Here is a 16303-nt window from a genome sequence, read left to right as displayed (position 1 = left end):
GCCTGGTGGTAAACCGCTGTGCTGTAGCCTGCGCCCCTCCAGTGTTGGAGGAACAGTAAAACCTCGCTGATGCTCTCTTGAAGCACTCCTGTGCGCAACAATAATTGAGACTAGTTGCACGTGCATCGATTGTAAAACCCCATTCCGTTTCAGGAATTGGGGACAGTTGGTGCCTTGTGCTCGTTTCACGTCGGGGTGCCACTAAAGGCGCAGGTCCCACTCCTGAGTGATCGGTTACGCGACGCTCTTTTGCACGAATAATGAATCTCTTGCAAATTTATTTAATTATTTAAATCTTTCGTGACTGCAGCGATTCATATTCTTTGTTCTTTCGGTAAAGTCACCACGTAGAAGGGAAACAATAAAATAATAAAAAATATAAAACAATAAAATTCTTACGACGTTTCGACCGCAACACAAGCAATCATCGTCAGGTGTGAAAACCACAGCAAGAACATTTAACTCGTAATCTCGTAGTCACATGTTAATATCGCCTGATGATGTCACTTACATGTTAATATCGCCTGATGATGTCACTTCCCTCTTAATGTCGCCTGATGATGTCACTTCCTGCTTAATGTCACCTCATGATGTCACTTCCCTCTTAATGTCACCTGATGATGTCACTTCCCTCGCATTCAATGCAAACATGTCCAGGGCCCCGAGCCCCCCACCTCCGTCTGAAATGTCCAATGCGCCCATCGCAGAAAGCTGGTGCTACACACAGGTAACTTGTTCCCCTGTGGCCAATCACATTCAACGGGTCTCCGTCTTGTGCCGGTCAAAGTATGCGCATGGCTAATGCATTTAACTTTTACACGTTTTTTGTTCATCGCAAAGCCATCCAAAATGGTTTCATAATTATGTGTAAGTGCAATTATGGATTATCATTGTACAGGCTATTTTTGTACATCAGATTGCAAAGTTCATAGAATTGCACTAACAACATTATACTAGATAATTGTCTCTGATTTTGACTGGTAGTGTATTTTTACAAAAGGGGCAGCAGTTTTTATCAAATAAAAAAAATAAAAAGGCCTTTTATTGCACACTCTAATCTATGACATGTTGAGACTTGTGTTAACGCTGTGCAGTAATGAACATGCAAGGTAATCCCAGAACACTAATAAGACCCTTTCATGTACAGTAATGTTTCTTTCCTTATAGGCAGTTTGTGTTTTTGAGCACAATATTCAGATGTGTGGGTGAAATACTTGAGGGTTTGTCAATGGTCATGTATTTATGGTAATGAATGAGCTTTATAGCTGTTATGTGCTCGTGTATTTCAGGTTAAGGTTGTAAAGTTCTCTTATATGTGGACCATCAACAATTTCAGCTTCTGTCGTGAAGAAATGGGCCAAGTTCTCAAGAGTTCTACATTTTCAGCAGGCACCAATGATACATTGAAATGGTACAGTAAATTCTGGCTATTTTATGACATTAAAAAAAAATCACAATGCTCACGGAGGTGCTTTACTAGAACAATTTTGCATAGTGCATGTTTTAGTTCATACTATATTGTTTTAGCAATGTAGTCTGCGCGTACATACACACCTAATATGTCTTGTTTATATGTTCAATCAGGTGCCTACGCATACACCCCAAGGGTCTTGACGAAGAGAGTAAAGATTACCTATCGTTGTACTTGTTATTGGTCAGCTGTCCCAAGAGTGAAGTCTACGCCAAGTTCAAGGTTTCTATTCTTAATGCCAAGGGAGAGGAAACCAAGGCTATGGGTGAAACTACTTGTATTTAAGTATCAATTCACGTCATATGTGTATTTGGTAACAGGATTATATCATAATCAGCCATTATTTATCGACTGCTTGAAACATTGTATAAACCTTACGAACACCATCCCTCATCCTTCACATGAGCTGATCTAATATCTCCTTGTCTACGTTTGACATCGTCTTGGGCATGTACTCTACTTTTCTTCCTATTCGACCACTAGTCTCATCCATCAACCATCCCATTTAGCGATGTGTCCTGTCCAAGCCCAATCTATATTTACAACAGTCAATATGTTGTCTCTAATTTGCCGTTTTGATTTGACCAACGTGTTCCTCTTTCAGTTTCTCACTGTAATTCTCAACATACTTCTCTCCACGCTTTGTGTACTTTTTGGTTTTGTTCCATTTGTCAGTGTTTCTATTTGTAATCAGTGTTTCATAGTAGGTAATATGCACTAGATTGGAATCTTTCATCCTGTAGCACATTGCAACTTTTCATTATCAAATTCATATTCCAAAAGTGCTCTTGATCCTGTTCCACCTTCAGAAGTTGCCATTATGCATATTTTTTGTGTTTTCCATGATATTGACCCTCCAATAATTATTTTATTTTGCTTAGTGTACCTGGACATTGTCATTCACGGACATTTATTTTCCTAGTTTTACAATCTTCACCATGTGTTATTCCATTGTAATTTATCAAGTGACGGCTTTATTTTTCTGCTTGCACTCACTGTTTATTACAACTTCATTATTTTTGTTTGTATTCTCATCCATTTTTTTATTCATTTCTGGTGGTTTTACAAAGGTTGGCATTTTCATCCCATTTCACACTTCTCCTTTACCTTGCTTTAGTGGTTCATATTGTTTGTTTTATAATTGCCTTATTACTTTCAGGATACTCTTTCAATGCGCGATAACTATTTTAAGTGATGACATCCATACATTTACTGTGCTTTGCTAAGGCTATTAACATGTTTTTGAGAGTCTAAATCTATCTTTTTGTTTTAAACTTTCATGTTTTTTTCTTATTATTTGCTTTGGTGTTGTCTTTGGTAATGTTAACATGTAACTCACGTCACACAACCATGTTTACAAAGACAAGCATTATTAATACACAAACACATTCAACTAATCCATATGAACTATATCTTCATACACTTAAATCCAGGTCTGATTTTCATCTACCTTGAAGTTAAAAGCTAAACTGAACTATTTTTATTTTACCAGGCAAGGCCCACTGAACTACAGTGTGGGAAAAAAGTATTTGATGCCCTGCTGATTTTGTACGTTTGCCCACTAACAAAGAAATGATCAGTCTATAATTTTAATGGTAGGTTTATTTCAACAGTGAGAGACAGAATAACTACAACAAAATCCAGAAAAATGCATGTCAAAAATTGTATAAATTGATTGGCATTTTAATGAGGGAAATAAGTATTTGACTCCCTCTCAATCAGAAAGATTTCTGGCTCCCAGGTGTCGTTTATACAGGTAACGAGCTGAGATTAGGAGCACACTCTTAAAGGGAGTGCTCCTAATCTCAGCTTACCTGTATAACAGACACCTTTCCACAGAAGCAATCAATCAGATTCCAAACTCTCCACCATGGCCAAGACCAAAGAGCTCTCCAAGGATGTCAGGGACAAGATTGTAGACCTACACAAGGCTGGAATGGGCTACAAGACCATTGCCAAGCAGCTTGGTGAGAAGGTGACAACAGTTGGTGCGATTATTCGCAAATGGAAGAAACACAAAAGAACTGTCAATCTCCCTCGGTTTGGGGCCCCATGCAAGATCTCACCTCGTGGGGTTGCAATGATCATGAGAACGGTGAGGAATAAGCCCAGAACTACACGGGAGGATCTTGTCAATGATCTCAAGGCAGCTGGGACCATAGTCACCAAGAAAACAATTGGTAACACACTACGCCGTGAAGGACTGAAATCCTGCAGCGCCCGCAAGGTCCCCCTGCAAAACAAAGTACATATACATGCCTGTCTGAAGCTTGCCAATGAACATCTGAGTGATTCAGAGGACAACTGGGTGAAAGTGTTGTGGTCAGATGAGACCAAAATGGACCTCTTTGGCATCAACTCAACTCGCCGTGTTTGGAGGAGGAGGAATGCTGCCTATGACCCCAAGAACACCATCCCCACCGTCAAACATGGAGGTGGAAACATTATGCTTTGAGGGTGTTTTTCTGCTAAGGGGACGGGACAACTTCACCGCATCAAAGGGAAAATGGACGGGGCCATGTACCGTCAAATCTTGGGTGAGAACCTCCTTCCCTCAGCCAGGGCATTGAAAATGGGTCCTGTATGGGTATCCCAGCATGACAATAACCTAAAACACACGGCCAAGGCAACAAAGGAGTGGCTCAAGAAAAAGCACATTAAGGTCCTGGAGTGGGCTAGCCAGTCTCCAGACCTTAATCCCATAGAAAATATGTGGAGGGAGCTGAAGGTTCGAGTTGCCAAACATCAGCCTCGAAACCTTAATGACTTGGAGAAGATCTGCAAAGAGGAGTGGGACAAAATCCCTCCTGAGATGTGTGCAAACCAGGTGGCCAACTACAAGAAACGTCTGACCTCTGTGATTGCCAACAAGGGTTTTGCCACCAAGTACTAGGTCATGTTTTGCAGAGGGGTCAAATACTTATTTCCCTCATTAAAATGCAAATCAATTTATAACATTTTTGACATGCGTTTTTCTGAATTTTGTTGTTTTTCTGTCTCTCACTGTTCAAATAAACCTACCATTAAAATGATAGACTGATCATTTCTTTGTCAGTGGGCAAACGTACAAAATCAGCAGGGAATCAAATACTTTTTTCCCTCACTGTACATAGTTCTTTTTCAGAAGTGCCCCGGCCACAAACGATAGCTTAACGAGATGGCTTATTGTGTGGAAATGTATAGCAGCCAAATACTCTGGATTTTTATAAATATGGAGGGAAAAACCAGAAGATCTGGATAAAAATACATGCAACCACAAGGAGAACATGCAGATTCCAAATATACAGGCATCAGGGTTGAGATCGAACCCATGACCTATATACCAGGCGAGGTAGTTGACTGCCACCGTGGCGCAGGGCTTTAGAATACATTGCTGTCTTTACACTTTGAGAATAGAATAAAAAACAATTTTCCCATTACATGAAATTACCACCGTTTATTGTAAGAACTGGTGAGTATTGTTTGAAATCTATTTTTTTACAGAGAGCCCGCGAGCATACCACTTTTTCCAAGGAAAAGACTGGGGATTTAAAAAATTCATTCGAAGAGATTTTTTGCTTGATGAATCTAATAGCTTGCTTCCAGATAACAAACTGACACTCTTTGGTGAAGTAAGTATGACATGCTGCAGGTAATGTGTAATTTTCTATTTTAGTCATTACAATTGCACAGTTGGAGTCAATATTCTACTTAATTGAATATTGTAATAATTACTTTCCCTGTTCCATACAAGGAAATTGTTAACATGAGTTTTACAAGCACGTTTTTCCTCCACTGGTGCTAGAGTTAACATAGCACAACAATTAAATAATCAAGCGTAATTTTTTTTAGGTTTTCTCCCTCTGGATAGTGTTTATATTTAAACCTTGACATTTTTATAAACTAGAATGTCAGGTATTACATAAAGTGTTTTGTTTAAATGTCGCCACATGAATTCCTTTTCCTATTCTCGGACATCAGCCAGTTTGATGTAAATGTTTCTTGTCCTTAGGGGGGTCCTTTTAATCAGCCAGATTTATATTTTTTACCTTTAAAATACTTTACAAAATACAAGCATTTTTGATAATGAAAGGAAGCACATCAAGAAGGGCTGTTCACTTTCTCTGTTGTTGTGCAGAACCCATAATTAGGGGCCTCACTACCTGTTTAAACTGTTTATACAGTGTAAAATAACTTGACAAAAATATAGAATGAAAATTGATTAATATGAAAAACATTTCACGGACCTCTATTTTGGCATTATTCACAACACTTGTTCTGATATAGGATGTCTGTGCAGATTTGCTTGCTTGATTGAACCAAAGCCTACATCTTCATGCAAAATGTGTAGTTAAGTGAGGATTTGTAAAAAAAAATCATCAAATGCCTTCTCAAAGCTGGTTGATGTCTATGCAGGTTAGTGTGGTGCAGGATTCCGTGAACATTTCTGGTCAATCCAGCATGAGTACATTGATAGTGCCAGATTGCCGGCTGGCAGTTGACTTCGGGGAGATCTGGGACAATTCCCGCTTCACTGACTGCCTGCTTCGTGTCGGTGGCCAGGAGTTTAAAGCACACAAGGCCGTATTGGCAGGTCTGTGCCACAACAAGCAACACATGCGTCGTTTAGTGTACAATAGAACCATATAATTAATGATACTGTAATTAGTTTGGGGTAATCAACTACAGCCATTTCCTGTTTTACACTGAATTTTATTAACTAACACTGGCAAATGCTTACGTCAATTTGTAATGCTTTTTGTTAAAGGATACATCAGTAAATATGTGTAATGAATTCAACTGAGTCACAGACGCACTTCTTCAACCGACACACGGGGTACTACCCCGTAACACATGAACAACCTATGGTGGTGGACCACCAGGCTATCTACACTAATTACACGGGAATTAGCTACGACGGACCGGACCCTGGCCGGGGTCCAGGTCCACATGTTGGTGACTCTTGTAGGACGTAGATTCTTCAGGATGAACAACAGCAGCCGGTCCCTCTCAGGGACCCGGCTTTTATCCTCTGTGGCGGGGGTGGCTCCGCCCTTGGCCACGACCATCTTCTGGAATCCTCTAGCGGGTTCCCGGCCCTGACACGTGACCACCCCTAGCCCCACCTGGGGGCCCTGTGTACACTTTACCGGTCACGTGTCCTTCGTGGTCAAGTGCCATGGCCCTTGGTAACCCCATTCCCATGGCCAGCACTCTCACACCCTATCCTGTAGGGGTCGGCACCCCACGCAGAGCGTGGTGCCACTCAGCACTGTCAGACAGCGCTCACCATGCCCCTCTCGGGCCGGTACTGCACCCACATCCACGTGGTGCCCGCGATGTTAATACATCGCACGCCGTGCCTCTCTATAGCCGGCATTACACAGTGACATTCGCGATGTCACTACATATATAAATGTAATATTGTATTGTGTGAGAGATGAACATATTTAATTAGCCTGTTGCTAAAGTTTTTATTCCGTTTTTATTTACTTCACTATATCGTTGTTGTGCAGGAATTCATTTTTCACAATGCAGTTATGGTGTAGGTTTTGAGCCTCTAATTTGGACATTTATTTGCATCCATGTTTGACAAATCTGTAATGGATATGCCATATGAAATAAAATATGGATCTGGATTTTACCTCTTTTGTATCTAGATTATTTGATCTCTAGATATAACATCTAAATGTGTCTGTACCACATTCTGGTGTTTTTCCAATTCACTGTACAGTAAAACCTTGAATTGCGAGTAACTTGGTCTGCAAGTGTTTTGCAAGACGAGCAAATTTTTTTAATAAATATTAATTTGATAAACGAGTGAGGTTTTGCAATACGAGTAGTACGTATACGCTTTGTCTGCCGAGCGTCACGTGATCACAACTGATATACGAGTGCTTTGATATACGAGTGCTTTGGATTACAAACACGTTTCCGGAACAAATTATTCTCGCAATCCAAGGTTTTACTGTATTTGTTAACAGTTGCTTTACCTTTTTCAGGTCGGTCACTTGTTTTTAATGCTATGTTTGAACATGAAATGGAAGAGAGCAAAAAGGTATCTTTAAATGCAATCTTAATACAGCACATTAATACTGTGATCATACATTTCCAAGGTGCATTTGTCACAATGGATCGGTTGATAAGTATCTCTTGAGAGTGCTGTCAAATGTTGAACTATTACCCTAGTAACTCTTTTGGCGCATTGCACATTTATTATCAAAAAGTATTCATTCCGAGGGAATGTTAGATTGTATTTTATAGCTATTTTTTATACAACATTTCACAGAAGGCCATTGCATGTGTGTCAAGAATGGATTTATTACGCGCAATAAATAGTCATCGGCAAGTTGAATACAACTTGAATGGAGCCACTTTACATGTGTTGTGTAGATATAAAGGATGTTTATTTAATTTAATGCTATATTTTCGTCTCCCAATATATGCCGAAGTTAATTTGAATATATTGTGTTGCTACCTTGCAGAATCGAGTGGAGATTAATGATGTGGAGCCTGACGTGTTCAAGGAAATGATGAGTTTTGTCTATACGGGAAGGGCTCCAAACCTGGAGAAGATGGCTGATGAGCTGCTGGCCGCTGCTGACAAGGTTACACGCTTAAAATATTAACATGAGATCGCACCACCTTGTGATGTATCGGTATGCAGTTGTAGGTCGCAAGTGAAATTAAAACAGCATTTAGGTATTTTCTAAAGCCTGTGTCACAAATAATATGAATAGCAAATGTATATGATGTAGACGTTCACATTAGTGCTTTCAGGTTTTGGAATTGATGTCCTGGGAGATGATTGAATTTTCAACAAAAAATATAAATTGTCATGCCATTTCACAATTGAATTGAATGTCAAACTGGTATTAGTCCATGCTAGAGGCTAGTACGTGTGCATTGAAGTGCATTCACATGCAGCATTTTTATCCTAAGTGCAACCATTTGGCTGTGTGTTCTTGTATTGAGGGTTTTTTGTTAATCACATTAACAATTGATACAATTAGTAATAAAATAAAGGGAAGTGTTTTAAAAGATTGTTTGATATGGCATGGCTGTATAGAAATAAATTGGAACAAATATACTTTTATTAAGGAAACGGATATCCTGCTGTTCCTGAAGATCTGCCAGATAATCAGTTAAGAGTCATTACTCTCCCTTCTGGAACATAATATTCAATAGTAATGAAATAAGAATACAAATCGTATAAAGTCGCATGTTCAAGCTTTGTTCATTAAAGTTTAATATTCTGCTAGAGTTGAAATATGGTGGCTTGCAGTTGCATTGTTTATCAGCTTAACAACCAAACTCTTTAAGCTCTTGGAAAACAACATCTCACCTCCTTTGTAATTTGCATGACTTTGTAACCAATATAATAAAGTTTAGGACAAGGACCCCTAATTATAGTAGAGATCAATAAATACATGACTTAAAACATAAATATGCTGAAAGGTTGATGCCATGTTTTAAGAAAATTCTCAAACATTTGACTGCTATATACTGCGTTCATAAAGTAGTTCATGGGGTGAGGGAATGTTATACAAGCGAAATAGGTAGAGAAAATAGTGTTCTTAATACTGAAATTGCACTTTGTTTTTACTTTTCTCAAGTATGCATTAGAGAGGTTGAAGGTGATGTGCGAGGAGGCACTATGCACAAACTTGTCGGTGGAAAATGTTGTAGAGACTTTGATCTTGGCCGATTTGCACAGTGCAGAGCAGTTGAAGGCCCGGGCCATTGACTTCATAATAAACAGGCAAGTCTAGTGAGAGTGTGACTGTCACTGAGCTGCGTAACATTGATGATGTTACCTGGCAATTTGCATTACAGTCCCTTTTAATGGAGACTAACCGTTTGCCCCAATCCTTATAGACACTGCTTATTAGGAGCTCGCTTAACCCTGACTTGTACTTGCAGTCATGCGATGGACGTAATGGAGACGGCGGGCTGGAAGTCCATGGTTCTGTCTCGCCCTCACCTGGTTGCGGATGCTTTCCGTGCCTTGGCCACGGCCCAGTCTCCACAGCTGGGACCTCCATGCAAGCGTCTCAAACAGACTTAACGGTGGCAGGCAAAGAACATCTATGACCAGGAAAACTTTGGCTGCACGGTGCGGTTATTTACCTGTGGCCTCCATGCAAACAACCGTGAAGACTTTGCATCAGACTACCAACTTTCCTCTGCTTTGAAAATAATGTTAATTTAAGCAAATATGTTTACTTTCACAAAAAGGTGGCCAAATTCACTTTACCATGTAATATAGTGTTACATCTATACATCTACAACTCTATAAACAAGTATATATGTAGAAAAAGTGGAAAACTACAACCTAATAAACACCACGACATATCCCAATTGAGAGAGTGTAAAATAAAACGTTCGATGTGATTGTCCCTAGGTGGCAGGACAATTTGGTTCAATTGTTTAGTTAAGCAAAAACAGAATGGTCTAAAACCCTGCAATGTCTACCTTAACGTGAAGGATGAGTATTCGTCCAGTGTCTGTGTACTCAAGGTTACAGATAGTGGTATAGGGAACAACCAGTTCTGAAAGATAAGAATGTGCCAAGCCATATAAGGCCTTCATTCAAGAGGTAAACTTTTCAGATTGATTTTTCATTGCACAGACAGCTTATGCATTGACTAGAACAGGAGTACTATGATTGCGCGAGTTTGAAGACTGACAAAGATAATATTGCAGTCGTGTATCCTGCGTATAACAAAGCATGGATGGAGTGCTCGGTGTAAGAAAAGGCAAGGCACAGCATCAATTTGGCCATGTTACGCAGTTGATAACATTTCACTTTTTTGCTCGTATGGGCTTTCATGTATGACCCAAAGGTTTTTGACTTACAACAAAAGTAAATCTTATGTCCATCAATTTAGTAGTTTGTATTCACGGAAACAAGATGTGCTGTTTTCTAAGTTTTGTTTCGTATTATATTGTAATGATTTGTTTTTATTATGAATTTCATCTATTACCAACTCGTAGCATCATGTCAACCCAGAGTTTTACGTGATTGGAAGGACCATAATTTTTGCATCAGCGCTGTTTTACGTAACCTCTCACTTAAAATTAAATTGTACATAAAATTGCATAAGCTTTGAAGGATTACACACATAGATTTGGAAGCACAGATTTAAATAATATTCAAAGCTGCAGGATATAATATGAAAGTACAACAAATGAGCAGTGTCATGGATTTGAGTCGATTTTAAGAATATTACAATCTAATGCAATGTGTTGGGATATGAACAAATGCAAACGACGAGAATGTTGGAGTTTTTTTTACGTGTTAAACGTACAAAACAAGTTGGATAATACATGCAAAATTAAGGATAGCCAGTGTTGTAAGCAGTCTATTTATTTTGTTATTTGTTTAATATTTTAGTTTCGTCCTTATATATATTTGATGCTAAAGATGTATATGGTACATTGCACTCTACCTATTCTATTAAAAACTGATTAGGTGATTCGGGGAAGTTATTTGTTGTCATGGTGAGAGTTAAAGCATTGAAATCTGATTGGGGTTCTAATCTGCAGCAAGTCTATGCTGTCATAAGTGAGTGTGAGTGCGGTGGACTAATTGACCCCTGAAATGTATCAGGCAGTTACCGATAATGTACTCTTCAAATTGTTGCCTTGTATGACTTCCGAAATTGAAAACACTTTGCGCCAAATGTAAATGTTTATTGGAAAATGGATATACTGTAACTGCCAAAAAATATATATAATTGCAGAAATAATAATATGGTCTTTGTAAAAAGTGTGTGTTTTGAAAAAGTGTGATTGCATGCAAGACAGTTTTGGGTTCTTCCCACGAGTTTTTTTGCATATTCAGAGATGAAAATATGTTAATTGGTTTAATTAAAAATTTTTGCTACAATTGTAATACAAAAATATAAACTTGAAGCTAGAAATGCGGTATAGTGCCCCAATGTTTGACCTTTTTATCTTTTTCCATTACAGATAATACTGTTTTGGATGTAATATAAATGTTTTGTAAGGCCCTTTTACAATGAATTGTCAGCAGATGATTGGAATTGCAAAATGAACCATTCTTGTATATTACGTGTTTTCTAAATTGATTTGCATTATAAATGGCAATATAAACCCTTTTCATGTGGTAAATATATTACCGTTATCTGATCTCTTCTAGAAATCAGTATTTGGATATAAGAAAAAAAGCTGCTTTTAGCTCTGCACCACTTATTCCACATTTTTTTCATTAAAATTGTTTTTGATGTTAATATTTTCATTCATGACATTTTGCAGTGTTACACTTTTTATTTTCGGTAAAGTCTCGTCGAAAGAAATTACTACACTTTACCCGAAAGAACCAAAGAGTCATTCCTGCAGTCACGAAAGCTTTGAATCTATTTTGCTGTGTATTTAAAAGTTGAAAAAACATGAATGTACCTGGAAATATGTCCAGTTTAAGTTGTCATGTTCTTTACTCTGGGAATGTTACAGATATGTGGATATGTCAAATTTAAATTGACACCCAACAACAACATTTTAACAAGTTGTATTTTGGAGCCTTGCCACTTTTATAGGCATGTTTACCGTGTGTTGATAAACAGTTCACTGGAGAATTGTAATGTGTTCACTGTTCATCATTTACAGCGTTTTGTCAACCCACTGCTTAAACGAAGGCCTCACCACACCATGTCGGTCATTCTTCACCCACTGATGTTAACTGTGGCTGGGAATTTAACTGGTTGTTTCGTCAGTTTCCTAGTGCCATCACTCCATTCAATTACATCCTGTTTAATGTGTATAATTATAAGTGGCATTCTTACTTTTTGGTTCTATTCGGTAAAGTCACGTAGGTAAAAAAATTAAAACAACAAAAATCACGACGTTTCGGCCACAACACAAGCGGCCTTCATCAGGTGAAGGGACCAACCTGTCCAGCGGGCAGCGTTGGAGTGAAGAAAGCCAAGCGCTGGTCGCCTCCCTTTAAGCTGTGAGGGGGCAAACAGCAAACGCTCTGACAAAGGAAATTAGCATGAAACGCACCACTGACAAAGTTTGGAATTAGCACAAGATGATAATACACCACCCTGGGAGTTTGGAATACCACTATGCATGTTGTTGTTGCGTTGCAACAACAACATGCATAAATACAAACTGACAATTTCATCCTTGCAGTCACGAAAGCTTCAAATCTAGAAGTCACATTCTATTTTTGGTGATCATACGTTCAGTATTTTCTGCTGAACTGAGTGTTGGATTTATTCATTTTAAATGTACTTTTTGCTTGGTTACATTTTGCTCAGGTAACAGCTCGCATTTGCGGTAACTGGTGCCATACATAAATGTCTTGTATGGCATTAGACACGTCTGTACGAACAGTGTTTTCATTAGCCACCATTTATCAGTTAGGGGAACAACTAAGCTCGAAGGGGCAGTACGTGTCGTTCTGGTCACTCAACACGACGTGTACTGTTCATGGACCACTGAGAAAACGCGTTGCAACAACAACATGCATAAATACAAACTGACAATTTCAGCCAGTGCAGCAGCTTTATATAGCATGACCACATCGATTCAAGTTTCACAAACATCTTATTCGTATGTGCAGACGTGTAGCAACTACAATAATGTTTCTTTGAGGTGGTAGAGCCGGATGACTGCGTCAGCTGTAGCAGATTGTATCACTGTAATGCCTCCATTATGTTTGTGAATCGGGCATTGAATTGTTATATGTTCCATGGTTCTGGGTGAGCCCAGTCGCACACTGGAGAGTTTTTTCTATTTACCTTTTTTGTGCATCGACCGGATGTTGTTTAGGGTAGCCCGTAAGCTTTACGGAAGATTGAAGCCAGGTACCTTTTACATCGGGTCTTTCATGAGGTGTTTGTGTCTTGTGGACTTCATTCGGATTTCCAAGAATCACGTTTGAATGTTGCCTTAAAGCTTTCGTGACTGCAGGAATTCACATTCTTGGGTCTTTCGGTAAAGTCACGTAGATAGGTTTAAATAAAATAACAAAAAAAACTACGACGTTTCGATCACAGCACAAGCAATCGTCATCAGGAGAGCAATCTTATTATCCCTGAGATCAGGGCTAGGCCAGCCCTGAACAAGATCCGTTTACCATTGGGGGAAGTGACAACAGCAGATGTCAGTGTGAAGGCGATCGGTATTACCTTAGTGTCGCGGCATCTCTTCAGAAATGTGAGCGACTTGATCGAGTCGACGGATCTTGTTCAGGGCTGGCCTAGCCCTGATCTCAGAGATAATAAGATTGCTCTCCTGATGACGATTGCTTGTGTTGTGATCGAAACGTTGCAGTTTTTTTTGTTATTTTTTGTTATTTTTTTTGAACCTATCTACGTGACTTTACCGAAAGACCCAAGAATATCACGTTTGAAGTTACATTGTTGAAGGTTAAGCGCGTGGGTCCAAAAAGGCTTGCGCGACTCGAGTGCTGGTGAGGGACTGTATTGAGATCCGAATGGATGGGGAGACGTTCGTTTTTCCACGATTTGCTGTGCTTCCTGGACAGTTGCAGTATTGAGGCAAATGGATGGGGAAGTGATGCGTGGCAACTCGAGAAGCCAGGATTTTGGATCCTGCTTTAAGGTTCAAGTGCCACCGCATTGCATCGTTCAATTGGACATCAACAAGCCGGGTGTGTGCCGAGCTATTTATGGTCCATGCCGTTGCACAGAATACACAAGGACAATGGCTTATACCATAGCACCGGTGATAAATAAGAATTATCAAACAAGAACATGGAACAAAAGCTGAAAAGTATTTAGGAAAAAAGCCTGGAGCGGTGCATGCTGAGAGTTACTCTGGGATGGAAAGAGGAATGCAGATGTACTGACATCGCAGACGTCGCTGTTTAATGCCGGCGCTAGAGGTGCACGGTGTGCGATGTACTCACATCGTGGACACCACGTATATAGTGACATCGTGGATGTCACTGTGTAATGCCGGCCCTAGAGAGGCACGGAGTGCGATGTGCTCACATCGCGGACACCACTTGTATGCGGGTGTCGTGCTGGCCCTAGAGGGGCTCTGTGAGCGCTGAGTCATAGCACTGAGTGACACCACGCTCAGGTGTGCATTGCCGACTCCTACAGGATGGGGTGTGAGAGTGTCAGCCATGGAATCGGGTTACTATAGGCCATGGCACTCTGGTTGACCCCGGAGAACACGTGACTGGTAAAGTCTACACAGGGTCCCCAAGTGGGGGGCTAGGGGTGGTCACGTTTCGGGGCGAGATCCTGCTTGGGGATTCTAGAAGGTGGTCGTGGCCAAGGGTGAGGCCAGCCACGACCACGGAGGATATAAGCTGGGTCCCCAGAGTTGCTGTTGTCATCCTGAAGATCTACATTCGACGTCCGTGAAGAGTCACCAACACGTGGACCTGGACCCAAGCTGGGGTTCTGTCCGTTGTAGCTACTCCCAGTGTAGTTAGTGTAGTTAGCCTGGTGGTCACGTAGCTAGTTACGGTGTAATTAGTGTAGTTAGCCTGGTCGTTACGTAGCTAGTTACGGTGTAATTAGTGTAGTTAGCCTGGTGGTGACGTAGCTAGTTACGGTGTAGTTAGTGTAGTTAGCCTGGTGGTCACGTAGCTAGTTACGGTGTAATTAGTGTAGTTAGCCTGGTGGTTACGTAGCTAGTTACAGTGTAATTAGTGTAGTTAGCCTGGTGGTGACGTAGCTAGTTACAGTGTAATTAGTGTAGTTAGCCTGGTTACGTAGCTAGTTACGGTGTAATTAGTGTAGTTAGCCTGGTGGTGACGTAGCTAGTTACGGTGTAATTAGTGTAGTTAGCCTGGTGGTTACGTAGTTAGTTACGGTGTAATTAGTGTAGCTAGCCTGGTGGTCACGTAGCTAGTTACAGTGTAATTAGTGTAGTTAGCCTGGTGGTCACGTAGCTAGTTACGGTGTAATTAGTGTAGTTAGCCTGGTGGTCACGTAGCTAGTTACGGTGTAATTAATGTAGTTAGCCTGGTGGTCAGGTAGCTAGTTACGGTGTAATTAGTGTAGTTAGCCTGGTGGTCACGTAGCTAGTTACGGTGTAACTAGTGTAGTTAGCCTGGTGGTGACGTAGCTAGTTACGGTGTAATTAGTGTAGTTAGCCTGGTGGTTACGTAGCTAGTTACGGTGTAATTAGTGTAGTTAGCCTGGTGGTCACGTAGCTAGTTACAGTGTAATTAGTGTAGTTAGCCTGGTGGTCACGTAGCTAGTTACGGTGTAATTAGTGTAGTTAGCCTGGTGGTCACGTAGCTAGTTACGGTGTAATTAGTGTAGTTAGCCTGGTGGTCAGGTAGCTAGTTACGGTGTAATTAGTGTAGTTAGCCTGGTGGGCACGTAGCTAGTTACGGTGTAATTAGTGTAGTTAGCCTGGTGGTCACGTAGCTAGTTACGGTGTAATTAGTGTAGTTAGCCTGGTGGTTACGTAGCTAGTTACAGTGTAATTAGTGTAGTTAGCCTGGTGGTGACGTAGCTAGTTACAGTGTAATTAGTGTAGTTAGCCTGGTTACGTAGCTAGTTACGGTGTAATTAGTGTAGTTAGCCTGGTGGTGACGTAGCTAGTTAAGGTGTAATTAGTGTAGTTAGCCTGGTGGTCACGTAGCTAGTTACAGTGTAATTAGTGTAGTTAGCCTGGTGGTCACGTAGCTAGTTACGGTGTAATTAGTGTAGTTAGCCTGGTGGTCACGTAGCTAGTTACGGTGTAATTAGTGTAGTTAGCCTGGTGGTCAGGTAGCTAGTTACGGTGTAATTAGTGTAGTTAGCCTGGTGGGCACGTAGCTAGTTACGGTGTAATTAGTGTAGTTAGCCTGGTGGTCACGTAGCTAGTTACGGTGTAATTAGTGTAGTTAGC

General features: G+C 40.4%; 1 protein-coding gene across 2 annotated transcripts; it reads left to right on the top strand.

Moving 5' to 3' along the window:
• The first annotated feature begins 609 nt into the window (after positions 1 to 609).
• LOC142910679 (speckle-type POZ protein-like) lies at positions 610 to 9362 on the top strand. Of its 2 annotated transcripts, none has more exons than XM_076060058.1 (8): positions 610 to 727; positions 1290 to 1411; positions 1585 to 1736; positions 4955 to 5082; positions 5867 to 6044; positions 7453 to 7508; positions 7936 to 8058; positions 9067 to 9362. In XM_076060058.1, the coding sequence occupies exons 1-8, from the start codon at positions 650 to 652 to the stop codon at positions 9220 to 9222; spliced, it is 993 nt and encodes a 330-aa protein (XP_075916173.1). In that variant the 5' UTR covers positions 610 to 649; the 3' UTR covers positions 9223 to 9362. The 2 variants fall into 2 exon arrangements, with proteins under 2 accessions (XP_075916173.1, XP_075916174.1); XM_076060059.1 differs by lacking the exon at positions 610 to 727 and adding an exon at positions 780 to 867 and having other exon boundaries at positions 9067 to 9361.
• The last annotated feature ends 6941 nt before the right edge of the window (positions 9363 to 16303 follow it).

This window comes from Petromyzon marinus, unplaced genomic scaffold (assembly GCF_048934315.1).
Source record: "Petromyzon marinus isolate PM22_M1 ecotype Great Lakes invasive population unplaced genomic scaffold, UKy_Petmar_22M1.pri1.0 PM_G_Scaffold_15, whole genome shotgun sequence".
Taxonomy (NCBI): Eukaryota; Metazoa; Chordata; class Hyperoartia; order Petromyzontiformes; family Petromyzontidae; genus Petromyzon; species Petromyzon marinus.
Note: the sequence above shows the minus strand (reverse complement) of the source record. Positions and strands in the feature narration are given on the sequence as shown.

Coding starts and splice junctions, on each gene's coding strand:
- LOC142910679 (XM_076060058.1), top strand. CDS start 650: ATGTCCAGGGCCCCGAGCCCCCCACCTCCGTCTGAAATGTCCAATGCG. Junction 5,083..5,866: donor AACTGACACTCTTTGGTGAA/GTAAGTATGACA, acceptor ATGTCTATGCAG/GTTAGTGTGGTGCAGGATTC. Junction 8,059..9,066: donor TGCTGGCCGCTGCTGACAAG/GTTACACGCTTA, acceptor ACTTTTCTCAAG/TATGCATTAGAGAGGTTGAA.